The sequence below is a fragment of the Tenrec ecaudatus genome, chromosome 11, assembly GCF_050624435.1.
Source record: "Tenrec ecaudatus isolate mTenEca1 chromosome 11, mTenEca1.hap1, whole genome shotgun sequence".
Taxonomy (NCBI): Eukaryota; Metazoa; Chordata; class Mammalia; order Afrosoricida; family Tenrecidae; genus Tenrec; species Tenrec ecaudatus.
In genome coordinates, this window is record NC_134540.1 from 52,762,528 (window position 1) to 52,789,959 (window position 27,432).

Below are 27,432 nucleotides of genomic sequence, written 5' to 3' on the forward strand. Positions count from 1 at the left end.
TTTCTATAAATGGTAATAACTGCTTTCAGGGTGCCAACACGTTGTGAGTGTCCAGTGTGCTGGCATGGTCACAGAGGAACACAGATAGTACCCGCCGCTGCTAGACAGTAGACGTCGCTGGGTATGTGAGACTCGTGCCCAGGGTCTTGTGGATGCCTAGAAGTTGGAGCACAGTAGGTGTTCAGGAAATGCAGACAGAAAGACGGACATGTGAATACAGCTGGGTGCAAGCCTGAGAGTTGCCAATTCCTCTAACGGGCCACCTCGATCACCTTTCTTATTCTCCATTTCCTCTTTAAAATGATTCTCTCCTCACTTCCGTGGCTAGAATTTCAGAGGGGAGAAAAACAATCTCTTCAAATATTTGCAAATGAGGGCACTTAAGGCAGGGAATTGGTTACAGGCGATATAACAGAAATACAGGCAGCAGGTGATAGAGGAGCTGCGATTTGAAAATGGCTGTGACCAGTGACAAAGATGCTTTCAAGTTGGAATGCCTTTCAGAAGTTGAAGATCAGCAGCAAATGTCGTTGAGGGTCTGGAGACCCAGAAGCCACATCCAGGGCTTGGTGGGAATGCACACAGTGTGGCTGTTGTGGAAAACCCTTGGGAGTTCTTCAAAGCAATACACAGAGAATCATGACGACCCAGAAATCCACTCCTACATCAACCCCCCCAGAGAACTGAAGAGCAGGAACACAAGTGGATAGTCTACATCAATGGCCAGAATTGTACGGAATTATTCATAATAGCCAAAAGGTGGCCACCACCTTAATGTCCATCAACAGCCAAATGGAGAAAGAGAAATACTAAATAGAACACCAAAGAACACACTAGAAGTCCTAACCGATGCAACGCTATGGCTACATCTTTAAACCACTCTGGTGGGCGGAACAGGTCAAAACAAGACAATCATCACACAATCCCACTTACATGAAATAGCTACATTAGCGAATGTAAATAAACCAAATCAATTAGTGGGTACCAGAGTCAAGAGGAAGGGAGAAAGGGGGATTAATTGCCTATGGGCAGGGGGTGATCATTGAACTTCTGTTAAGAGGAACAGAAAAATTTGGGAACAGGTAGTTGTACAACAACATAACATATATAATTAATATTCTTAATGATATATGTGAAAAAGTTCAGATGGAAAATGCTTTGTTATATTTTATCATTATAAAAGAGTAAATATAAAAATCACAGGTATACATTACAATGTATTTCCAATTTAAAAAATAAACATGGATTTTAAAACAGTGTAAGTAACACAGTTCCATTTTGTTAATAACAGCAATTGCTTCTGTGGAGTGAGAAAATAATACTTTTTCTTTTCATCTTCCCTTTGTTTGCATATATTAATATAGCAGCGAGGGGCAGGGAAGGAAGAGAGTTAGTTCTCAGGTAAGAAGAAAACAGACAAAATTCGTTGGACCAAGTTCTTCTGTGAGGGATGTGAGGGGCCTAGAGATGAGCAGTAAAAGACGTCAGGCACTTAAATCCTTAAAGGGACACAGAAGGGAGGCCGTGTGATCAAAGCCGAGAGCCGGAGTCACCAGAAAGAATCTAGAACCATGGAAAACCTATCAAGTGGACGTTGGAGCCAAATTGGAGAGGATCTATTCTGATTTCCTTTATTTCACCACCCTCAAACCTCCTCGGGCCACATCTATCAGGAAAGCAGAGAAGCCTGGAAAAGGAAGCCGCGGGGTTAGGCCCTGCCACCCACCACAGAGCAGACTCTCCGGGTTTTTATGAGGATGCAGAATGTGGAAGAGGCCTAGCACATAGTAGGTACTACTCAAGAGAAAATGCAACTTTTCCATGGTGACATTACAAGTTGGCACGCAGAACCACATTTTCGCACCATTTCATAACTGAAGCGATGTCAACTCAAGCTGAGGCTGCCTCACTCACAGCGCGTGGACTTCGCCAGTGGAGCTTGTTTATCTCACCCCCCAGAGAGCAGCACATCTGAGAAGCATGGAAAGCAGCCTTGTGCTGAGGCCGCAGTGTGTGAAGCAAACATTGAGCTTCCACGGCTGCTGCCTTCTCCCTACTCGGAGGGGATGCTTCGGTGAAACAGCAATCTCTGAGAAAGCCACACTGGGGGAAGATAGCATAGTAATTCAAGCAGCGTGTGGAAAATTTATTTAGTGTTTGGCCGGGTATGGTTTTAATTATGTGAAGCTCTCCGACAACGAGAAGAAAGGGATTGAAGCTATTTGATTAAATCAGCCATGGAGACTGTGGACATTCCCAGATCTCTTTCCAGTTTCAGTTTTAATTCTAGTCAACAAAGGAGGAACGCGACTGATGCTCCCATGGAACGGAATGGGCAGAGACAGCCAAGACGGGAGACAAGGACACAATTAACCCCCAAGGCCTCCAGTGTCACGTGAAGGCCAGGCCTCCAGTCATAAGAACAACTCAACAAGGAAGAGGAGTCAGAATCCAACGTGAGTTTCAAAATCTGGGAGCAAGATCGCAAGACACCTTCACCTTGAGCAAAGTGAAGGCAAGGTGCAGTGTGTGGGCATCTCAAATTCCTGAGTGCTACTGGCTGGGTGCTACGGGTCTAAATTTAACACCAAGAGAGGAGCATTCCAGAACCCACCCCTGAGGATGATGCAGGCACCAAGGAGTCGGAAAGGCCATTTGATACTGGCCTGAGGGCAGCAGCAGTCAATAGACCGAACGATGGATGCATCACATTTCGTCAACTTCTGTGAAGTGTTGAAAAGCAAGGATGTTACTTTGAGGACGCACATGCACGTGACCCGGGCCAGGTCTTTCCCATGGCCTCAGAGGCATGTGAACGTTGGGCCTTGAACAGGGCAGCCTGAGGAAGTACCCTACACTTTCCTATCACTCTGCTCAGGGACATACACGTGAAACAAAATGTTCAAATAGGATGCTTATCTATGATTTTATATCTACTTTTTTATTACGTAAAATGCATATTTCTATATGAAACCACAAATTTGTATCTAAACAGAGGATTATCATGGAGCCTTCCTCTCCCTTGTTCTGAATGCTCTACCTCATGTCTCTTTTAACTTTCCATCCACACTGCTACTTCCCCAACTCAAGGAGCCCGTGTACAAAGAATATGTGCGCTTCACTTTTTAAAAATTAGGCTATAAATTCTTTGAAAACAGTGGCCACGTATCAGACTTTCCAAGAACAATGAGCTTGGCCAGTTTGCAAGAAATGGAAAAAAGTGTACGACATGAAAAAAAATAATGATTTATAAATTATCAAGGGTTTGGGAGGGAAAAGGGTGTGGGGGGTGGGGTGAGGAGCTGATACCACGGCCTCAAGTAGAAAGAAAATGCTTTAAAAATAATGATGGCAACAATGTACAAATGTGCTTGACACCAAGAATGTATGTGTGGTGTATATTGTGATAAGAGCTATATGAGTCTCCAATAAAATGATTTTTTTAAAAAAGAAAGAACTGAAAAGAGATAAACTAGTTTGAGAAAATTAGTTTAGAAGGGCAGATTGTGGCCACATCCTCCCCTCTGGGTGACAGTTAAAGGCATTTGCAAGTCGTGGGCTGAAAGGATGAAAAGGATGCCCTTGCTGACAAGAGTGCACCGGATGGAAAGAAGCCCTCACGGGAGGACCTCAATCATTCTGTGAATTCTTGGTGGCCTTTCCCAGGAGGATCATAGGGCAGGACATGCAAACAAACCTGAGGTAGTTAGTCTATTGTGCCAACCTGGCCGATAAACACATGTGGAGTTAATTGGAGGGCAGAGAGATAAATGGCTTGGTGAGCCTCGCCTTTCTTGTCTCTTGCTCTTTTGATCATCAGACCAGTGTGCAGCTGCCTTGCTTGTTCTGTGCCTCAATGTGCAAGCTACACTACCTATGGGACACCTAACCCGTGGGCTGTGTCACTGTAATTTGAGGTTGCTTCAAGACCTGCTTCGCCACACAACTGGAATTTACATCTCTTGAGCTGGGGACTATCAGACCCTGTCATCTGGCTGACTGTTGGTGACCTGCCTTGCTGTTTGCTGTCTGTGCCCGAATAGCCTGGATTGTTCTACAGAGGACTACCCAGCGGCCCTCAGACTTAATGGACTGTCAGTGTCTCACAACTGTCTCATGGGAGTGAGTAGCACTGAGCCATTTGTACTGCTTTATAATTTAATTAACTGTTTATTTCTTATGTTATATATCTATTTATCTGTAGAAATATATAATTATTAGCAATCTGGTTTTGTCTCCCCAACAAACTAACTACCTCAATCCATCCTTGCCAACTTGGCACCTAGACACAATCCTTTAGCCATACATAACTATATAAATTCCGGACATTAATGAAATCACTTTTATTTATCATCAATCATCTATCATACATATAAATGAAAACACAGAGTCCAATTGTATCTGATATATCACACATGAACAAAGATATGCAATAAGCACATAAAAAGAAAATACACCGACAATTACAAACCTCGCTTTTGCAATTGATCACGTGGTCATAACTGATAGAACTACCTTCTACTACCCATTCTGTATGACCTTTGAACCCTGTCTAACACAAAACCTGTGGATCCATAATCCACATGACTATTTTTAATTACCATTCCTGAAGGAAAGGCTTCAAGTAACTGCCAAGAGGACTTCCATCATGAGTATACCCGTTGGTGGGGGTATGGCTGTGGTTATGGTTGTATTTGCTGGTGGTGGTGGTGTTGTGGTTGTTGGTGTGGTTGTGTGCCTTGGAGTCAGTTCCAACTCCAAGCGACGCTGTGTCAACAGAAGGAAACCCCGCCCGGCCTCTGCCATCCTGCTCATCAGGGTTGGCACCTGCTGCTGCAGGCATTGTGTCCACCCATTTTGTGGATGGTCTTCGTTTTCTGACCCCTCCATGATGTCCTTTTCCAGGGACTGTCTCTCCTGATGACATGTCTCAGGTGCATCCCGTGAAGTCGCCCACCCTTGATGCTAAAAGTACAATGGCTGTTCTTGTTCCCTGGCGGTCCATGGTACTGTCAACATTCTTCATCAGGGACCGTATTTCAAGTCTGCTGAGTCTCCTACACCTGGGGAGTCTGTACATGGGTAGAACTTGCAGAAATCATGCCCTGCCAAGGGACGCACAAACAGAAATAAGAAGCATCCTTGATTATCTGAGGCTTTTCTGTTTGGGTCTCTTAATCCCAAAGTGGACTTCTAAATCCACACAGGAAGCCAGCAGGCTGTGTCAAAACCCCGGGCAGCCCCCTCAGCGAACTGGAGGAGGAGGAGCAGAAAAATTCACAGTAGGTGGAATGTTCCAGCCTCCCTTGGCAGGACTGCAAGGAGGCCCTTGTGGTACATGCAGTTTCTGCCCAAGGCCTTCCTGATTGTTCGTCACCAGGGGAAGCCAGTGGGAGGACCACACAGGATCCCCTCACTGCGGACTCCATTCTCCATTCAAGGCAGTGGAAGTGCTGAGCAGTAGGAGAAGGAAAGCCAGAGCTGGGAAGGCATTTGTCTGATCACCACAGGGAGGCCCTCCAATCAACCCAGCCCAGCTCTCTGAATCCACAATTGTCCTGACACAATAGAGTTCAGTCTATTTCTATTACCAAGGTTTGCTTCAAATAACATTTCTAAAATGACATGATACCCTGTAAACTCTCTCTCTATATATATGTGTGTGTGTGTGTGTGTGTGTGATAAGCCAAATGTGAAAAATCGCAGCACCCCTGAGCTGCAGATTAAGATACTAGAGCCCATTTTAGAATAAAGCCTCTCCTGCCAAAACCATGAATATGTTTGGACACATGTAGATGTGTCATTAATTAGCATAGCTATCATTCCAAAAAGATCTTTTAACAATTCAGATCCATGCAAGTCTTCTCATGATGCAGAATTGAATGAGCAAGTACAGACCACCCACCCTGGCTCACATGTGCTAGGCTCAATTAAGTGCCAAGCAAGACACGGAGGCACCCTGTTGGTACATGCTTTCATAACGACAGAGTAAACTTTACAATCATACGTGACCACACATGTTGCATCATGGGAAGTATGACTGGTCTTGCTACTGCTTGTTTGAAATTTGGAGTGTGTGGCTAACTTCTAATAACACACACCAAACCAATGCAACAGGACTGGGCCATGGTCGGAACCAACTCCAATGGCAGAGACAGTGTCGATGATAAAAGCCAACAACTGAAGTGGGCAGCAGGGAGTGGATACAACATGCCACACGACATATTTTTGTTTTTCATAAGGCTTCAAGCGATGATTATTGCTGTTCAGTGCCATCGAGTCAATGCCAAGTCACCGTCAGCTGATGGACAACAGCACGAGGCTGTACCCTCACCATTTTCTTATGTTTTGGGTCCACTGGGTCAATCCATCTTGTCAAGGGCCTTCCTCCTCGTTGCTGCCCTGCTACTTATATCAAGCACTGTGTCCTTCTCTAGGGACTGGTCTCTCCTCACATGTCCAAAACATGGGAGACCAAGTCTCACCATCCTTGCCTCTTAGAAGCCTGCTGGGTATACTTCTTCCAAGACAGATTTGTCTGTTCTTTTGGCAGTCCATGTTACTTTCAATATTCTTTCCAGCACGAGAATCCATAATTCAAATGCATCATTCTTCACCAGTCTTCCTTAGTCAATGTCTAATTTTCACATGCATATGAGGCAACTGGAAATACCATGGCCTGGGTCAGGCGTACCTCAATCCTCAAAGTAACATCCATGTTTTTCAAATCTCTGAAGATGTCTTGTGCAGATTTACCAAAGCAATACAACTTTTGATTTCTTCCATGAGCATTGATTGTGTTATCCAAGCCGTTCCCTGACAATGTACTGCTGCAACCATTGCTGGATGATCTTCAGCAAAATTTTACTTGCATGTGGTAACAATGATGTTGTTCCATAGTCTGAGCATTCTGTTGGGTCACCTGTCTTGGGAATGGGTACTAACATGGACCTCTGCCAGTCATTTGGCTGTCTCCCAAATTTCCTGGAATAGACCAGTGGATGCTTCCAGGGCTTCATCAGCTTGGTGAAACATTTCAGTGGGTCCCCCATCAATTCCTGGAACCTTGTTTTTGCCCAGTGATTTCAGTGCAGCTTGGACTCCTTCCTTTAGTACCACTGTTTCTTGCTCGTATGCTACCTCCTGAAGTGGTTGGATATGGACTTGTTCTTTTTGGTAGTGACTGTGGATTCTTTCCATCTTCTGTTGATGCTTCCTGAATCTTTCAATATTTTGTCCATTGGATCTTTCAAATACTACAACTTGAGCCTTGAATTTTTCTTTCGTTCTTTCAGTTTAAGATGTGTGAAATGTGTGATTCCTTTTTGGTTTTCTAACTCTGGGTCTTCCTACATCTCATTATAATATTTTACTTTGTTTTTCTAGGGCTCTCCTTTGAAATGTTCTATTTAGCTCTTTGACTTCATCATCTCTCCCATGTCTTAGCATTAAGAGCAGGTTTCTGAGTCTCCTCGGGCATCTATTTCAATCTTTTCTTTCTAATGACCTTTTGCTTTCTCCTTATAAGTTGTTCTTGATGTCATCCCACAGCTCCTCAGGTCTTCTGTCAGTCGTCTTCAATACGTCAAATCTGTTCTTGAGATGTTCTTGAAATTCAGGTGGGATATATTTGAGGTCATATTCAGACTGAATACATCAGTAGAATACTTCATTAGGTTTAGTGGTTGGTGCATAACTCTGAATAATAATTGCATTGATTGGACTTCCTTGAATTTGGATAGATATCCTATCACAGACATCATTGTCTTTCAAGATGGATGTCCTTGAAATGTCCTTTTTGATGAATGAAGCACCATTCCTCTTGTTTTATTCCATGGTAAACTGTAATGATATCTGATTAAAATGGTCAAAACCTGTCCATTTTTGCTTGCTAATGCCCAGATGTCAATTTCCATGTGTTCGGCTGGACTTCTGACAATTTCCAACATTCCTAGATCCATACTTTGTAGTTTCCATGTTCCAGTTATAAGTTGATGTTTGCAGCTGTTTCTTCCCATTTTAAGTTATGCCCCATCAACAAATGCCGTCCCAGAGATTTCAGTCACACAGGCTTTACTCCATCCATACCATCTGGATGATTCCACGTTGAGAAGACAACTCTTCCTCAGTCCTGTTCTGAGTCCCTTCTGACCTGCAAGGCTCATCTTCTGGCTCTATCTTTTACAATGTGCTCCTTCTTTTCATAAGATTTCAGTATCTGACCATATTCCGATGCTGTCCATAAGGTTCTCAGTGGCTAATTCCTGAGAAGTGGGCAGCCTAGTCCTTCTTCGTAGTCTGTTCTTAGTCTGGAAACTGAGCTGAAACCTGTCCACTGTGGGTGACCTGCTGGCATGTGAAATACCAGGGACACAGCTTCCAGCATCACAGCAACACACACGCCACCACAGTAAGACAGACAGACAGGATTACGAGAGAGAAACAGACACGGACATTTCTGGAGGTTTATTTGTCACAGCCTAATTAGCATTTCGAGATGGCCCAGGGAGGTATTTTCTGTCAGCAAAAGAAATTGGAGGAAGAAACTGCTTATTTATTTCTCCAAGATTCCTTATAAGGAAGGAATGCAAAAAATTGTTACAGTCTTCATGAGCCAATATGAAAATTAAAATTCCCTATATTCTTCTTCCAAGATCCTGTATTCTTTAACTCATAATAACTGGAATGTGCATGGCATCTTGTTAAAACAGCTGTCAATTCCAAAGTCCATTTCTCACAACTTCCTCAAGGCAGTACAGTCAATTGAGAGCCCTGGTGGTGCTGAGAGGCAAGCAATAGACTACAAGGTTGATGGTTCAAACTCTATAGTCAACCTGTGGTTACATAAGACATCTCCAGTCTAAATTTTTATTTATCTTATCCTCTCCTTTACGGCACCACACTCTTTTCCAGGGTAACACTTACCATAGGTTGTCACCATGAAACTGTGTGTTAGTTTAGTATGTGTCCTAATGACACATTCTAAGAAACAGGGATTAATGCTATTTGATTCATTGCTCCCTTAATATTACCTAGTTTCGAGACAGCTACATAGTAGCTACCATTTTTCAGTGAATGAATAAGGAGATGCCCAACAAAAATAAGTCCAGAGTAAGATGGCTTCCATGGCGCATTCTACTACACATTTAGAATTAAGTCATCCTGCTCAAACTCTTCCCCAAAGCACACATGGATGGAACCCTTCCTAATTCATTCTGTTAGATGTGCTTTGTTCCGACATCAAAGTTTTTATGCTACTTTTTCTGAAATAGCTCAAACTGAAGCAATAACCTAAGTATAAGAAATACATTTTTTAAAACCAACAGTAAAGCGCAAACACTTCATTTCTGATGATGGATTCTGACATTATGACATCAAAAGCATGAGCAACTAAGATAAACCAGACTTCATAAAATTATAGATGCTAAATTATAGATGCTTGTGCATCAAATGATTTCATCTATAGGGTATAGAAACTGGCTGCAGATGTTGGAGAACCATAAGGGCTAATAATCTCTTTTAGAAGAATTAATATCAGACTAGTCCCAAGGAATCAGGGATTGATGATGCTCCAAATATCGGATCAGAGCACACAGGAGCAGATGAAGGGGGAGGAGGAGAGAGTGGAGCACAGCCTGGCCCACCAGGACATAAGGATGATGTTCCTGATTACAGCAGCCAGTCTACAGAGAGGACAACATGGCTGGCCCCACTATGAGGCATGATGCCCCTCAGTGTCCAATGGCGCTACAGGGGACAGCACCGGAGACACAGTGTGGGAATTGCACCTGACCTGATCCCACCACACCAAGGCAAAGCACTGGGGGAGTGCAGCAGAACAGCAAGGGAATGGAACGGCAAGGTCCCCAGAGAATGCTGAAAATGGACTTTGGGGCCAGGGCAGGGTGCCCCAAAAGACTGGCCTGGAAAACACTCCTAAAGGCCAACAAACGATCCTTGAACTACAAGTCTTTTCTTTCTTGATGTGTTTTGTTTTGTTCTATGTCAGTGGTTTGTTGTTTTGTTGTATACTGTTGCTTTGTTTTCCTCTGTCTTGTTTTTGTGCATGTTCTTATTTCCACAGGTCTGTCTAAATAAGACAGGCTGGATGAACTATCTGGAGGAAAAACAACAGGACCGACAGTTCTGGGTGTACTTGGGATAGGGGAGGTAGGGGGTAAGAAAGTTGTGTTAACTAACCCAGGGACAAGGGAACAACATGGGATCCAAACTGGTGGTGAGGGGGGGAGTGGCAGGCCTGGTAGGGAATGAACAAGGGTAAGGTAACGTAAAGAAGAGGTATAGCTGTAACCCAGGTGGGGACGGAGCATGATAGTGGGACAGGAAGAAAGTCAAGGGAAATAGAGGAAATAGTTAGGAGTCAAAGGGCATTTAGCGAGGTCTACTAGACAAAGACATGTACATGCAAATATATATATATATATGGATGGGAAAATAGATCTATGTGTCTATATTTATAGGTTTAGTATTAAGGAGGCAGAAGGACCTTGGGCCTCTACTCAAGCACTCCCTCAATGCATGAATACTTGCTTCTATTAACTTGGCCTTCTATGATGCTCACCCTCCCGACACAACTGCTGAAGCCAAAGTGGGTGAACAAGTAAATGTGGTGAAAAAAGTTGATTGTGCCTGTGTGATACAGAAGGATTTCTCCCAAACTGTCTCCCCCAAATATATGCCAGACAGCTGCTTGGGAATGACTATACTTGGAGGTCATCAGGAGTAGGTCAAGGGTTATTCTCCCTGAGAGCTATCAGCCATCTAGAGCTAGTAGTCACCACTGTTTATCCCACAACAAATAGGGCCCACTCCCTTCTGATAAGGATAGTAGTTGTCTGTTTCCTTGTAGGAGACCCCAGAGGTCAAACCCGCCCAAGGATGAGCAAGGTTAGGCCGCCATCTTGAATCTAGGGTCCGCCCATCTTGTCACATGTATACCCCCAATCCCTCTTCCTATTGTGTGTATGTCCCTAGACCACCCCTTCTGATTACTGTATTACCTATAGTACAGCCCCTTCCTGTGACGTATGTCCTCACCTGTAATTAGGGGGCTTGCATGTCTCCAGAGAAGATAAAAAGCCTGGGCTAGCATTAAAGATCTCTCCTCTCTCCCTCTCCCTCCACGTGGACCATCAGCGGGGCAGAGGTGAGCATGCTACCATGAAACGTCTGACTCCATTTACTTCAATACTTCACTTCTATCTCTCATGCTCTCTATGACTTTACTATGTTCTTTACTTATTATCACTATACAATTGCCCCTACTGGACCATTATGATGTGTTAGGGGCTGGCACCCCCTGACAGGTGCCCGGCTATCAAAAGAGATAGCGTCTGGGGTCTTAAAGGCTTGAAGATAAAACAAGCGGCCATCTAGCTCAGAAGCAACAAAGCCCACATGGAAGAACACACCAGCCTATGTGATCATGTGGTCCCGAAGGGATTAGTTATCAGGCATCAAAAAACAAAAGATCCTATCATTGGCTGCACACCTCCATGATACGATCGCTGAGGACAAAGTGGCCATCTAGCTCAGAAGCAATAAAGCCCACATAGAAGAAGCACACCAGCCTGTGTGAGTGTCAAAGGGATCAGGTATAAGGCATCATCCAAAAAAAAAAAAATCTTACCATAGTGATTAAAGGGGGAAGTACAGAGTGGAGACCCAAAGCCCATTTGTCGGCCACTGGAAATCCCCTCACAGAGGGGTCTAGGGGAGGAGATGAGTCAGTCAGTGTGCGATGTAGCACTTATGAAGAATACAGCTTTCCCCCAGTTCCTAAATGCTTCCTCCCCGCCAACTACCATGATCCGAATTCTACCTTGCAAGTCTGGATAGAGCAGAGGTTGTACACTGGTGCAAACAGGAGCTGGAGGCACAGTGAATCCAGGGTGGACTATACCTTCAGGACCAGGGGTTTGAGGGGCAATACCAGGAGAGTAGAGGGTGAGTGGGTTGGAAAGGGGGAACCAATTACAAGGATCTCCATGTGACCTCTTCTCTGGGGGACAGACAACAGAAAAGGGGAGTGAAGGGAGACACTGGATAGTGCAAGATATGACAAAATAATAATTTATAAATTATGAAGGGCTCATGAGGGAGGGGGGAGCGGGGAGGGAGGGGAAAAAAACGGAGAACCTGATGCAAAGGGCTTAACTGGAGAGCGAATGCTTTGAAAATGATTAGAGCAAAGAATGTACGGATGTGCTTTACACAATTGATGTATGTATATGTATGGATTGTGATAAGAGTTGTATGAGCCCCTAATAAAATGTAAAAAAACAAAAAAAAGAACATCAGACTAGTCCCAAGGAGTCAGGGATTGATGATGCTCCAAATGCCCAGCTCTTCCATAATGCTATTTAGGCTCCATTTTCCCACTCCTCCTCGTGTGTGTGTGTGTGTGTGTGTGTGTGTGTGTGTGTGTGTGTGTGTTGTGTGTGTGTGTGTGTGTTCCTCCACATTTCAGGGTTCTGCAAATCATTGCAATGTCCCATCAAAACTCACGCAAGTTTGAGGAAATATTTCATACGACAATGGTGGGTCTTGTTCAGCCCAAAATCTGAAGGTCAGCAGGGCAAACCAGATGCTGGGGCCTGAAAACTTGCTCCACCCCTGGCTCTTGCTGGTGATGAGCTTAATCCCCTGCTCCTCAGGGGGCTCACTTTATATGCAGCAGGATGGCATTGCCTGGAATGCTGCTCACACTTACTCGCAGGTGAATCAGTATCTTTTCCGACTTTCTTACAGGACCCATTCAAGGAAAAGGTAGTTTGGTGGGAGTTACATTAAGAATCAACAGTGCAATGAAATGAACATAACCCTTCAACGTTTTAATGATACCCCAATATATCCATCTGTTCTCCACTTCTGGACTGTATCTTATTTATGCATAGATGACCTGGGAGTCTGGCTGTTTCCAGCAGGTCTTGGTACCCTAATCACCCTAATCACCAATCAAGCTTTCTCCCAGGCCATTCCAGGAGCAGCTTTCCTTCTCTCAGTTGTAACATATTCCTTACAGGCATTACAAAGAACAGTAACCAAGGTAATCATTACACAGTGCGGCCCAATTCACACCATCTACTAAGGTCAGATCCGAGTCCCATCCTGATTCTGTCCGTTAGCAGATAATGCTCTCCGGAAGAGGCTCGAGTCACAGGCAGATCAAGTCCAGAATTATGAAATATTGCATAAGTTATTATGGATGAATGGCTATTACTCATCATATATCTGAGAAGGGCTTAATATCCAGAATATGAGAGGGTTTTAAAAAGCTCATTTAAAATCCCATTTTCTTGTAATTCCATTTTTCCACAAACAGTTATTGAAGCCATGGAGTCGTATGGAGCGGTGGATTAGGTGTTGGACTGCTATGGCAAGATCAGGGTTCAAACTCACCAGCCACCCATAGAAGAAATAAGAGGCTCTCTGCTCCCATAAAGTTTACAGTCTCAGAAGCCCTAAGGAGTATTTCTAGTTTGATGAGAGGTTTTTCCTTGTTGTTTTTTATTTGTTTCTCTCTTTGTTTTTATGCCCTTGCATATATGAAGAACCTGAAGTAGGGAGGGGAAAAAAGCCTATTTTAAAATAGGCAAGGGATTTAAATATATTTTTCCAAAGAAAATACTCAAATAGTCACTATGCAAATGAAAATTGCTCAATGTTCTCAGTAATTAGGGAACTACAAACCAAAAGCCACAATGAGATACTAGTTCACACAAAACAGGGCGGATACTGACAGAAAAGAGACAAAGTAACATGTTGGATCCGGAGCAGTGGGAATCCTCCTGCAGCGCTGGTGGGATTGTCAATAGTGTGGCCGCTTTGGAAAATCATTTGGCAGGTTCTCAAAAAGTGAAAAATAAAATGACTATGTGACCTAGCTACTCCACTCTTACATGGCATTTCAGGTTCAAGAAGCTTGAAAGCAGGGACTCAAACAGATGCTTGTACACCAATAATCATTGGTGGAAACAGCCCAGTGTCTGTCAACAGCCAGGGCACAGCGTGTGGTATCTCCATCCAAGGAAGTTCTGTAAAGTTCTATAAAGAGAAACAAAGTTCTGATGCATGCTATGACATGAACGAACCTTGAAAACATGCTGAATAAGGCAGAGAGGTACAAAGAGAGGGTCCCACTTAAAGAAACATCTAGAAGAGGCAAATGGAAACAGTCAAAGTCGGCGAGTGGTTAGGGACTGAGGGGATGAGAGCTGCTGCTGGAAAGGGGCTGAGTTTCTTTTGGGGAGATGAAGATTTTCTACAAATGGAAACTGACACCGGCTGCACACGCTGGTGAAGGTACCGAATGCCACGGAATGGAAAACACAAAGAGGGCCAAAGAGATCGAATCTGCAACTAAAATTCAAAAGTAAAGTCAATCAGAAAATATGCCAATGAAGAACAAATCACTTAAATAATGCATCGAAAATTATTTTGAATAAAAGAACTCAAGAGGTCAAAGCTGTTACTTCCTTGGCACGCCAAATGCTGCCTTGCAGACCTTCGGGCTCCCCCGTGATCTAAGTGTCATGGCGAGATCTGACTTGGATATCTGGCTATACGGCCCTCTGCACCCACTTTTGGACTCTCTGTGGAACACGTGCCTATTTCCCATGAGAGCAAACTTAGACTGCGTGGAATCCATGGAAAGACACCCTCAGGACGATGGACCGTCACAGAGTCTGCAATTGCATGGACCCAGACAGTATCTGGGCCTGGCTCTCCTGGAGAAGGGCAGCCTCTATCTACTCTTGTCCACTGAGGAAGGCTGGGTCCAGACATCCCAGCATCTCCCTTCTGTCACCAAGGATGGTATATCAGCCCATCACATTCACACCCAGCCAAATGCACTCACACACATCCCATTCCCACTCACCAAGGCAGTCTGCACCCTGAGAGGAGGGATGGGCGGCTGGCTGGGGAGGAGACTGTGCAGGGAGGACTCTTCCTTGCCTTGTGATGACCTCCAGCATTGCTGTAGCCTTCAGCTTGACACGTGACCTTAAACGTGTCTCCTGTAAGAAGCACCATTGACTCATCTTGATAACTCAAGGCTCAAGATGAAGCAAATCATTTATCTGGGTCTCTGGCTCATGTGGAAAAAAAAATATCCCGAGGCCATTTCCTGCGTGGCCTTTCCGACTCTGGCCAGTGTGGCTTTGGGAGGCTAAGATGACAGCTCCATCCATAAAGGCCCTCTGTGAAGGTGTGCATGTTACTGAGGTGCTTCCAAGAAGAGTAAAGATGCCGTTTCGGCCAAGGAAAATTGACGAAGCAGGAAGCCAAACCCTAATTCTAGCCCCGAGCCTCAGGGACGCCAGTGCTGTGAACCAAGGCAAAGTCTACTTTCTTGTTGAAGCCAGGCTTTTGCCCTCTATGGCATGGCCTCTGGTCTGAGCAACAAAAGAACCTATGTAGTAAGACACAGAGGTTTGTCTTTGGCCCTGGATAAATATATCCTCTCAAAGCCCGTTGTCCCGTGTCCTGTAAGTCAGGTAACAAAGCACTCATAAGGAAATACCAGCCCTTCCCATTAGGAAGAACTTTGACAGCAGCAGCCAAGTCATCCAGGTTCCTTCCAAGTAGAAGGCTGCTCCCAGCAACCTCCTTGTAACATGCTTAACATTTCCTACAAGAGCCAAGCGGGACTCTGTCTCCTTCCACAAATTCACCTCCATCCCCAATCATCTTCCCCACTGTTCAGAGGATCCGATCGATATGTTTTGTCCAATCCAAAGCCACCTTCAGCTCCACCGGCATTGTACGCTGTGCCCCATTCCTCCATCTTCAAGGCTTTGCTCCACCCACGATCGTGATCACCTCTTGGTGTTTACAGAGAAATCCCTGGATGGTGCAAATGGCCACCACACTCACTGCCAACGGAGAGGTTGGTGGTTCGAGTCTCAGGTCATCTCAGAAGGAAGCCCTGGTGATCTACTTCCTGAAACGCAGCCGCAGACAGCCCACGGGGCTCTGTTCTTCTCTAACTCATGGTGTTGCCGAGAGTCTAAGATGACTTGATGGCAATTCGTTGGTTTGGGTTCGGTGTCAACAGAGAGGATGCCAACTCCCCGTGCATGACACGCATGTCACTGGAGTTTCTCGGGGCCATTTCAAAGACAAGTTCAGCAGACGATGGACTGCACAGCCACAGTCCGTGAGTTACAGACCATCGACTCGTCTTTGTCTTTACCACTATGTATATCTGGCCTCACTTTGGAACTGAAATCGACTCAAAGGCAGTGCATTTATTTTCTGGGTTTTGAAACGATTGGGCAGGTTTGGTTGAAGTGGCTGAACCAGCCCCTACTCCCCAGTCTTCATCACAATCCCCCGCACCTGCTGCATGTGCAGCTTGAACAACTTCACCCCCTGCACAGCAGACACCCAGCACACAGGGCGAAATATTGAACCCTCGGTGGCTAAGGGAACATCGCGCTTCATCTACAGGCGGGCAGAGTCTATTTGTGAATGAGTCTTCCCCGTCTCTAAAACATTCCTTCCACTTAATAGCTCTAGCTACCATCTACTCTCTTGTTAACGTCCCCTCTGGAAAGCAGTGCATGCGCTTACCACTTCCTCAAAACCCATTTGTTCCTCAATTCCCCTCAACTCTCAAACTCTACTCAGCAAGTCACCATCAGCAGTCTCACTCCCCAGTGCCTCCCTTACTGGCCTCCCACGGCATTTGGTAACACTGAACTCACTCTCCAGAAAATGCTCCCCTTCCCGATCCTCTTCTCCCCAGAATGCACCCTCCACTTCCTCTCCTGAAGAGGTCAGTGTTGCACCCGAAGCTCTCCCCTGTCCAAGGCAAGCTGGTACAGACCTTGGTAGGCCTGGATCGTGACTATCTTGACTAAAAATCCTAGGTATGATCTTTAACAAGTGACTTACATCTCTATGCTTCAGTTGCTCATCTACAAAACAGGTATAACATCAGTCCTCCTGTGCAAGGCTTTTGAGAGGATTAATACATATAAAGTGTTCAATGCACACCCCAAAAAGCATTCACCAACTTCATACTTCCTCGCTCTTTGAGTAAGGGGTCTCTATGTACCAGTGTTTCCCAAAATGGGCGATACCGCCCACTAGGGGACGCTAGAATGATGCACCTCACTGCCACTGAGCCATTTCTAACTCAGGGCGACCCTATAGAATGATGCAGTGGGGCTGCAAATGCAGACACCTACACTTTATACTAGATTATGAGAGACAGTACAAAATGGTTTCATTGCCAGGGGACACCACGTAATTTTTTTTAATTTTAAGAGGGGATAGGCCAAACAGGTTTGGAACCTATGGTCCATATCTCATGATTTAAGCTCTGGTTAAAACTTTGCACTTGAATCTTCTCTAAGACTTCTCTCCTGAATGTCAGGTCTTCTAGAAGCCCCCCTCCCCCTACACCTCCCTCCCTGGCTTTCCTTGAGATGTTTCCAGTTCAGCAAGCCATAAACTGAGCACCCCCCCATCTTTTCCTGTAAAAGCTGCTTCCTTCCCTCCTTCTCCCGCTCCTTCTCTTCCTCTACCATCTCTCCAGGTGAATAGCTCCACTGCCCTTGTGGTTGGCTGCCCAGGCCCGAAGCCAGAGCCCTCCTAGACGCCTGCATCACCTTTACGCCCCCATCTAATTAGTCATCAAATCTTGTCAACTTGACTGCCAAACTCTTTCTTGGGTCCATGCCCAATTCTCCACCCCTATCGCCAGTGTCTGAGTATGAACTTCATCATTTCACACCTGGATGACAACAAGTCACAACACCACCAGTAATTATATTGGCCACTGTGATCAAATGTCGATTATTGATCACTTGCTTTATAAACACTTCATATATTTTATCATCACTAATCCTCACCACCATCTTAGGGACTAAGATTCTTGTTCCTGCTTTCAGATGAGCACACTCCGATTCAAAGACAATGAGTAGCCCGTTACACAGAGATGCCATGGGGCTGGGATGTAAGCTGAGGGCTTACAGCGGAAAAGGCCAGGTTTTCCCACCTTTAAAGAGCCCTGGCTTCCTAACTGGTCCCCCTGCTTCCCGTCATGTTCCTCTCTGATAAGGACTCCGTTTCCAGAGAGGCCTATTTTTATCGTGACACTGACTCAGCCCCTCCTCTGTATGAAATCCTTCAGGAGTTCCTAGTGACTTCAGAGTCAAGTTCAACATTTTTAGAAGGCCCTTCCTAGTGTGATTCCTTGACTCCCCTACGGGTTTCCAGCTCCATCGCCCACCTGCCTGCCTGCCTTTCTTGGCCCACCTGGCCCTGCTCTGCTTCTCAGGGCTTCCTTTGCCCAGGAAGCCTGCTCTCTGGTCAGCCTAGATGCCTCCTTCTCAGCCTTCTTTGGATCAACTTGCCGACCCTCCCAAGCTGGGGTGTCCCTCCTCTGGACGCTATGCTTGTCTCTAACATAATACTTTAAGGCGGGGTCACATACACTGATCAAGCACCTACTATGTGTCAAGGTTTCTTCAATCTGCTGATTCAGGAAACAAGGCATATTTCCTGCTGTCAGAGAATTTGCCTTCATGAGATGTAGGCTGTTCTGTTCTGATCTCTGATGCCCTTGCCTGACTCAGCAACGCATCTTGGGAAGGAGGAATGTCTTTTTTGTCTTTAGCTCCCCAAGACTTAGACCTGTACCTGGCACACACAGGTATCAGTGAAGGTGACAGCTTGAGCTGAGCAGACTCATGCAGGCCACCAAGCCATCCCCTTGGGCACACAAAGTCAACTCAACAGAGCCTCTGTTCCCCCTCACATGTGTCTTTTACAGGCTCTGAGTGTCCAAGGCATTGTTCCTGGATTGCATGAAGGTACTCACGACATACCCTGTTCAGACACGCAGTCCAACACTGGAGAGTGTCTGGGCCGACCCTCCCTGCTGCGGCAGGCAACTGACCCTCTGAGAGATTATGAGCTGAGTCTTCACAGCAGGCAGGTGTCCCTGCCTATTGCCCTCCAGCTGCTCGACCCCATCCCACCCACCCAGGTTCACAGCCCTGTCTCACTACAGCCAGAGGTCACTGGGCCAGATACGCACAAGAAAGAGACAGGAATGAGTGAGTCTTCCAAGAGGAGACATCCTGACAAGATGAGGGAGTGAGCGAAAGGAGCCTTCAGGCGTCTGTGCAGCAGCAGGGCAGAGTGCAGCGTCCAGCCCTGTTGTCCTGGTCCCCCTGCAGAAACCAGATCCCCTGCAGTCTGTTCACACAGGCACCGCCCAGATGAGTGACATGGGCAGAAGGGTGCAGGGCCAAAGAGGAGAGGGTTGAATTACAGCAGGTGCGTTACAAAAAGCCTTCTTTCCTCTCAAGTTTATCGCCACCTCTCTGCTGCGCAGCGTTTCCGCCTCCCGTCCCGGTGGAGGACAAAGAGCAGGCAGACTCAGGTGATCAAAGAGGGGCTGCCAGGAGGGAAAGAGAGGAGCTGAACCTGGGGACCAGAGGTTCCCCTGCCGGGGACATAGCCTCAGGGACCAGGGAGGGGAGCGAAAGAGGGAGGAAATGGTGCTCCCATCTCGGCCCACCCCCTTTGTCCTTGCCTTCTGAACAGTGGGGTTTATCTCATGGCAGCTTTGGTGATAGTCTGGCCGCTGAGCGCTGTCTGGGGCTCAGAGTCTGGTGGCGGGGGCTCTGTTTTCAGCTGTGGGCACAGCCCCCTCTGAGGGGGACTGCGAGAATCCCTGTCACACACACACATTTGGAGTCCTTCACATCGGGCCTGCCTGGCACACAGTCTGGGTGTGCAATGCTAACTACAGTCCCAGCCAACCACAAGGAGCCACCTGCGGCCATTCCCTGGCCCTTGACTGATTTGGCTCCCGGGCCGCACCTGCGTCCTCCCCGTCCGGAACCAGCCCACATGCTGCATGTGTATTCTTGTCCTCCCCATCAGGCCAGGAGCATCAGGAGCGTTGGGAATGTGCACTTCATGTGAAACCAGTCATTCACTCATCTCCCCCGCAACCCAGGGCCACTGAGAGGAGCCCTGGTGGTATGGTGAGCTGCTGACAGCAAGGTCAGTGGTTCAAACCCACCACCAGTCACTCCTCAGGCGAACGAGGGGGCTTTCTGCACCTGTAAAGATGATTTATAGTCTTGCCTCAGAAACCCCAGGGCAGGTTTCTCAACCTTCCTAATGCCATGACCCTTTCATACAGTTCCTCATGTTGTGGTGACCCACAACCATAAAATTATTTGTGTTGCTGCTTCAGAACTGTCATTTTGCTACTGCTATGAATCAGGCGGCCCCTGTGAAAGGGTTGTTTGACTCTTAAAGGTGTCACGACCCACACGTTGAGAACCGCTGCCCTAGGGAGTCTTTCTAGTCTGTCCTGCAGGATCACTGTGATTAAGAATCAGGGGCAGTGGGAAGTGCCCATGATGCACAAAAGCAAAACAAACAAAAAAACCTCACTGCCAAAACAAACAAACAAAAAAACCTCACTGCCACGCGGACAATTCCAAAGCATAGCAAACCTGAAGGACAAGGTAGCGCTGCCCGGTGGGTTTCTGAGGCTGTAACTCTTCACGGGAGTGGAAAGTCTAGTCTTTCTCCCTCAGAACGGATGTTGGTTTTAGCTGCTGCCTGTGTGGTCAACGGCCGGAAGTCAATACTCTGGGAATGGATGAGAGCAGAAGCCTGCAGATGGCCTAGGAAAGCAGCTACATCCATTATCCAATCACCAAGCAGAAGCTGGCTACATCGGGTGGCCCCTACAATCTCTGCACTCAGCAGCCTTTAAGCTCCAGGGAAGCTCTGCAAATGTGAACACAATTCCCTGGAAATGCGTTGGTCCTGACTTGCCAAGCAGGCAGAGGAAGATAGGAGGAGGAGAAAATGGCTCCTCCCACTTCTAGCTCGACTAGATAGGTCCAAATAGATTTATATACAACAGAGCTGAGCCTGAGCCTTTCCATGTCCACGTGCCAGCCTGGCTGTTGCTCACTCTCTTTCTCTTGGGCCTGGGAAACTTAGCAATTCATACATACTCCTGAATGCTCCAAAGATAAAGTGCCAGGAGAAAGGGAGAGAGAATCATTCACCAGCCCGGACTCAGGAGGGGTCACCCACACAGTTCATCAGCCAGGGCTTCGGAAACAAAACAACACCCACAGCCACTGAGCTCAGCTTTGTTTGGTGCTGTGGTTTCGTTGCTCACTGCAGACAGTGTTCCTCCTCGGCCCCTGAGGACTGCCACTGCCCCAGGAAGAAATAAGGCCAGCAGAGCCACTCAGAGATGGGCACACCTGAATTTTAAATCCCCACACCATTGTCTGATAGTGAAAAAACAGAAACAAAAAAAAAAAAGAACTGACTCCTGGGCTGTTGAAAAGTCAAACCTGCCTCCCCAGTCCCACCTCCAGCAATTGAACTCACCCCTCCAGCCCTCCCACCCCCATCTCATCACCCCAATCCAACAAACTCATGGTCAAGTCCAGGCCAACTCAACAGTCTAGCTCGTACCCACACGTCACCAGGGCTCCACCACCACACACCAAAGCAGATGAAGACCCCCTCTTGGCACCGTACCACCTATACAATGGTTCTGTCTGTGATGTCCCCTGCTCGCTAATGCACCACTCCCTACCCAGTCCCTGCAAACTCCATTTTAAGACCCAATTCAATCATCCTCTCCTCTCTGCAGTTTTTCTTGACTCTTCCAAGCAGATTATGTCTGGTTCCTTTGACCTCTCGGGGTGAACTCCCACTTCTCTAATAGATCTCTCCTATTGAGCACAGGCTGATAAGCTGTTTCATACACAGTACACTAAGTAGGCAGTGACTGCCCCCCGTAACTAGGCAGACCTGTCTTCTAGCCTCCAACACAGAGCTGTCCATCCCACCTATATTCCAATTCCACCCAACTCCGCCTATCAGTCCTCAGATCTCAAGAGCACATCACCACTGAGCCTCTAGTCTGAAAACAGAATACCCCTTACAGGACCACACGGGTGCGGATATAGACTCAAACACATGCCACTGAGAAACAATCTATGATCTAAACAGGGTAAGGTGCCTCTCCCTGGCTCCAGTCACATAAAGTCAGAACCAGTCTCATCATGCATCTGCTTGCTACTCATTAAGATGCACAAGATAGGATATCAGAAGTCTGTAGACTTGCACCCTAGGAGCCCTGGTGGTATAGTGGTTACATATTAGGCTGCTAACGACAAGGTCAGCAGTTCAAAACCATCAGCCACTCCCAGGAGAATGGCAAGCCTTTCTTTTCCCATCTAGAGTTACAGTCCCCATAAGAGGGGTTCTACCCTGAGCTACAAGGTCACTACTGAGTTGAAATCAACCTGGCACCAACCTGACATTTCAACCTGGACTTCTGGAGCCAAGCTAAAAAACAAGGGGTGCCCGAGGAGCTTGGATCTTTCACTTCAGTTGCCAGTCCTGGGGGAAATGTGTTTCTCAGATCAGCCTGTTGGTGAACAGGAGCAGAGAAAAATGCCAGATATGAGTTTAGTGTTAGGAAGGGAGGGAAGTGTGTCAGGGGATCTGAAGAGTCTGCAATGGATCAGTGGGCAGGAGCACTCTCGCTCCAGCGCCCTGCTCAAAAGCATCATTTAGAGGTCTTCTGACCCCTATGGAAGTCTCAGGGCCTTGCACACACCAGGTGCCTTCATCCCATTGAAGTCTGGGGGACAAGCTGCCAAAAGAAGTACGCTTAGGGGGACTACAGCTGTGGAGGAAGTCCAAATACATACCTCTACAGGTATGTTGTCAGGCTGTCTGGTCTACAGAGCAAGTTGCCAAGGGAATCGCAGTAAGGGGGCTCAGCTTGCAAAGCCAAGGCTGCTTTGGGGTCAGAGAAGATTCAAAGATGGTGAGCGATCGATCAGGTACGGCCTAATATCTGATGTCACACACAGAACCAGTGACAGGTTGCAAACCAGAGCCACCAACATCCCATGTGGGTCATTAAACTTCCTTACAAATTCGATCTCTAAGAGACAGACTTTCCACCTAACACTGGGGTGTGAGGGAGGGAGGTGGGGTGCCACAGCCCACAGTGAACTGATGCTAGTCTCACCTTGACCAAGACCACTGAGGGTCATTGCAAAAAAAGGCTCCATTTCACATCAAGACAATTGGAGCAAACCCAGCATTGACTGGGAATGGCATCCGGTTGCTCCCCTGTGACTGAGGCAGGGCCACAAGGAGAGGAGAAGAGAGGGTGTGAAAATCATGGTACAGTGTGGTGGAGGTGAGAACTCTGACTCTCATTAATGTCTCAGCAAACCTCAGCTCACATTGACTGAGCACCCAGCTGAGAGCTGGGCTAAGTCTTTCCCTCTGCGGTCCAATTGTTTACACGAATTCTACCTCCATAACTCATAAGCTGTGTGACTTGGGGAAAATAGCTTGGCCTCTCTGTGCCAATTTCTGAATGTGAAAAAAAAAACCAAACACCAAGGCAATAGAAGCACAACCTTTAAAGGATTCTTCTGAGGACAATGAATGAAACTATGACATGCTAAATGTGAGCCAGACTGGAAAGAGTTAACTGGTTGTTATGGTGTTGGCTCTGACAGTGACATCACAAGTGTCCTGTCTCAAAAGAGTTTCAATGGCTGGTTTGCCCAAGAGGCCCACCAGGTTTTCTTTCTGAGGCACCTTTGGATGGGCTCAAGTCTCCATCCTTTTGGTTAGCAGCAAAGTGCTTAACCATTTGCCCACCCAGGGGCTCTGGCAGAGTCAACCTTTAATATTCAAATGAGCCATCATTGACCCATTAGTTAGTCAGGTGAAGCTGCAGGAAAGGCACTGGTGTCCTATTTTACCAATGAGGCTTTGAAGGACTGAGTCAACTTGCTCAAGGTCACAGAGTTAATAAGCTGCAGCAGAGCTGGGATTTGAATGACCGTGACCTGGCTCTCAAGCCCTCAAGTTTAACTACTTCCAGTAACACAGCCCAGCACAGCACTGGGTCCTAAGAACGAGCGACCCGTGCGGTGAGACAAGCCTGGGTTCTCTCCCCATGCAGTGAGTACTACAAACAAGATCCACCGAAATAAACAAATGAAAGTGCCAGCGAGCAACAGAATGCTCTCAGTGAGAACTGCAGAATGCTTCACGGAGAAGGCCACTTGAGCTCTTGTCTCAGAGAATGATGAGGGATTTGCCAGCCAAGCAGAAGGAAGAGCATTCCAGAAAGACAGGCCCGGGGACGCCAAGTGAATATTAAGTTGCACACTGTGGCAGGAGCAGAAGGGAAGGGGCAGAAGGTGAGGCTGGGAAGTAGCAGGAGGCCCACCAGGAAAGCCTTTCTGTCCAGGTGAGAGGTTAGATGTTATTCTGGAAAACGGTGCTTCCTCGAACTTTAATATGCATAGAAATTGCTTGTAAAACATGTGCAGATTCCTGCCCCTGCTGTTCCCACTGGGAGGGAGGGAGGGCAACAAGGACATTAAGGTAGTCTCATGACTGGGGTTTCACCAACAGGATGGAGGGGAGATGCGGGCAGAGGCTGCTACAATTGGCCAAACGGAAGCAGAGACTGAGCGCTGGAAAGAATGGCAACCTCCATGAACAAGTCACTAATATTTCGGGCGGGATCAATCAAATAATTCTTTGTTGATACTGCTTTGGAGAAGGTGGGGTGCTCAGCAGCATCCCTGGGTCACCAGAGGCAATAACACTCTTCTTCTGTCCCTACCCCTCACCCCTCACTTGGGAAAGCACAAAGGGGCCAAACTCAAACTCGCTGCCTTCCAGTCGTTTCCAACTCCGGGTTGGGGTAGAAGTCCGACTCATAGGATAGAGTAGCATTGCCCCTGCGCGCTTTTGAGTCTTTAGTGGAAAGGCATGTTTTTCTCCCCCACAGCAGCTGGCGATTTCGAAATGCTGACCTTGTGGGTAAGCAGCCAAGGTAACCACTAAGCAATGGGCTAAAGGTCCCCTGGGGGGAAGTCACACACACACACACACACACACACACACACACTCACACTCCCCACAGCGAGAACCACCGCTGGCTTTGAACGCTCAACCTTTTACAGATAAGGAAATTTAGCAACTGAAAGGCGAAGTCACCAGCCCCAGCCAGGAGTGGAATGCTGGCAGTCTCACTCCTGAGCCGACTTTTCCAGGAAGTCAGCCTTCGGCGGCGGCGTTATATCTGACTTGGTGACGGGCCAGATGACAAAGAAGGGATGGAGGAGAAGAGTTCGGGAACAAGAACTTGGTGCTCAGCACTCGGCTGGGTGCATAAGAACCGGTCCAGCACTCGGCTGGGAGTATAAGAAGCGGGCTCTGAACTCAGTGAGAACCCACGTGTGTCAGGTTTTCGGACACCGGATCACCAGGCCTCTCTTCGGAGGCGGACTCACACCCCAGTCTATTAGCCGCCCCATACCAAGCCCGTTAGGCACTCACACTCATAACCCGGAGCAGAGGTTACTTGAGCTCAAATTCGAACCTCGGGACGATGTAGTTGCTCAAAAAACCGGACCCAAACAAACTGACCCCACGGTATGAGTAAGCTGGTTCCTGTTTAGCCTGGAGGGAGGATCCTTTGTAGCTGGGCTGTGGGCTGTGAGATTCAGACCAGCTGGAGCTCAACCCCCGGCGGGGGCCCCCTTCCTTGCGATGTGGCCCTGGGGTAGTTCCTTAACCTTCCCTGCGTCTTTTTTGTTCGCTTGTAACTCGGGGTACACGTCCTTACTCGTCGGCTTGATGGGAAAACTCCAGCAGTTTAAAAGAGTAAAACAAAACTAAGTGGTAATTTGCTCGCCTCCCCTCCCCAAGCCACCCATTCAAACTCGAGACTCCCCTCCCCCACTCCGGAAGGGCACCCTGGAAGGAGCGGCCAGCAGTTCAAGGTCCCTCTCCCCACTAGTTGAGTGTCCTAAAGTCTTTACGCTAAAGAGAATTAGGGTGCACCTCAAACCCTGATACACTCCTCAATCCACTGATTCCCGAGTCCTGGGGGTCGCCAAATGCGCGCGGCGAGGCGGCTGCCTGGCTAAGAGCCCAGTGTGGAGCTCCCCCCGCGCAGGGACAACTCCAGGCGGGTCTCCCCGCGCCGTCCCGGCTCCCGGAGGCGGAGAACCAGAGAGACACCGAGATTTGGAAAGGCGCGACGGCAGCTCTCCCAAGCCAGGCTGCACAGGCTGGGGTGCAGTTGTAAAACTGAGAAGGAGCAGGGGGCGGGGGAACCCACAGGGTCGTGTGAGAAGCGGGGGCAAAAAGAAGCAGAGCTCCCCACCCGCACCGAGGGAGGGGGGCAGCCTACCAACCACACCTGGGCGGGCGCGCGGGAACAAAGCGGGAGCGGCCGGGCAGAACAGCAGCGTTCGCGGAGCGCTTTGGGGAGACGGGCCTGCCCGGGACGCAGGGAACCCCTGCGCCCTGGGCGCGCTGCCCGGCGCCGCTTACCTTCTCCGGGGCCGCCGGCGCGCACTTCCGGGGGCTGCGCTGGGGACGCGCCGGGCCAAACCCGGGGACCCGGCGATCTCGGAGTGGACGCGACCAAAGCGCTGCGGGCGCCCCGGAGAGAAATCTCAGCGGAGTGGGCGCAAGGCTGGGACTGGGCGAGGGACCGCTGGAGGAGCCCGAGTCCGTGGGAGGAAAAGGCTGTCTCATTTCCTTTGGTCGACACCGCGCCCCCTCCCCGCCCCCTCGGCTCCGGACCTGCCCTCCCCCTCCCTCGCCCCCGCCCCCTTCCCCTAGCCCGCGGCCCCAGTGGGCGCTCGGGAGCCCGAAGGGCTGCGGCTGGCGCGCCTCCCTCCGCGCCAAAGTGCGTTCACGCGCTCAGGTCGCGGCTCCCTCCTGCGCTTACGACCGTCTCCTCTCGCCGGACCGAGTTCCCCTTCGGCCGTCTGCTCCCTGCCCCGGAGCCCCGTCTTTCCCGCTTCTGCGAGGAGCCCGGATTCGAAAGCAGACCTTCGAATCGCTGCCAGCATCCGTCCGTCGTTCCTGCCCCGTCGCCGGCTTTGAGTCTGTTGAACCACCCACCCAGACAGGAAATAAGCACTTACTTTGTTAAATGTGATCAACTTTTATTTTTCTTTTCCCTCCAGTGGGAAGTTAAAGGCCGGTGCCTAATCTCCCAGGAATGTTTATGGTGATCGATCTGAAGGAGGCCAGCGGAGGCCTTTGTTTGGCCATGTACAATCTAGGTGGGGGCTGCTTTGTCACATTCAACAAGTGTTCCCTAAGAGCCTGATGGGCGATGAGCTGGGTGAGGGACTCACCGAAATGAACAGTCCCATCGACTCCAGTTCCTCCACAAGCGCCTGGAGCGGGGGTGGGGGCCCACGGTGATGGGGTCTTCTGGGATGTCGGCCAAGGAGTGGGAGAGCTTTCTGTGTAGTCAGTGCAGCAGAGGCAAGGAATGAGGGAAGCCCCTCTGGGAGGTAATGTACTTAGGGAGGGCATCTGGGG

The 27,432-nt window shown here is 48.1% G+C and overlaps 1 protein-coding gene across 3 annotated transcripts in view; it reads right to left on the reverse strand.

Annotated features, from left to right (window-relative positions):
• Positions 1-27,008, reverse strand: part of TACR1 (tachykinin receptor 1) — a 675,223-nt gene extending 648,215 nt beyond the window's left edge. The window contains exon 1 of one of the 3 annotated variants that reach the window (XM_075563057.1): positions 25,423-25,531. Coding sequence is in view for 2 of the 3 variants with exons in the window: in XM_075563059.1 (XP_075419174.1) it covers positions 26,932-26,951 (20 nt within the window). In the remaining variant the exon portion in view is untranslated. Of the gene's footprint in view, positions 1-25,422; positions 25,532-26,931 lie in introns of those variants that run through there. The other 2 variants (XM_075563059.1, XM_075563058.1) reach the window with 2 other exon arrangements.
• Positions 27,009-27,432: the final 424 nt, after the last annotated feature.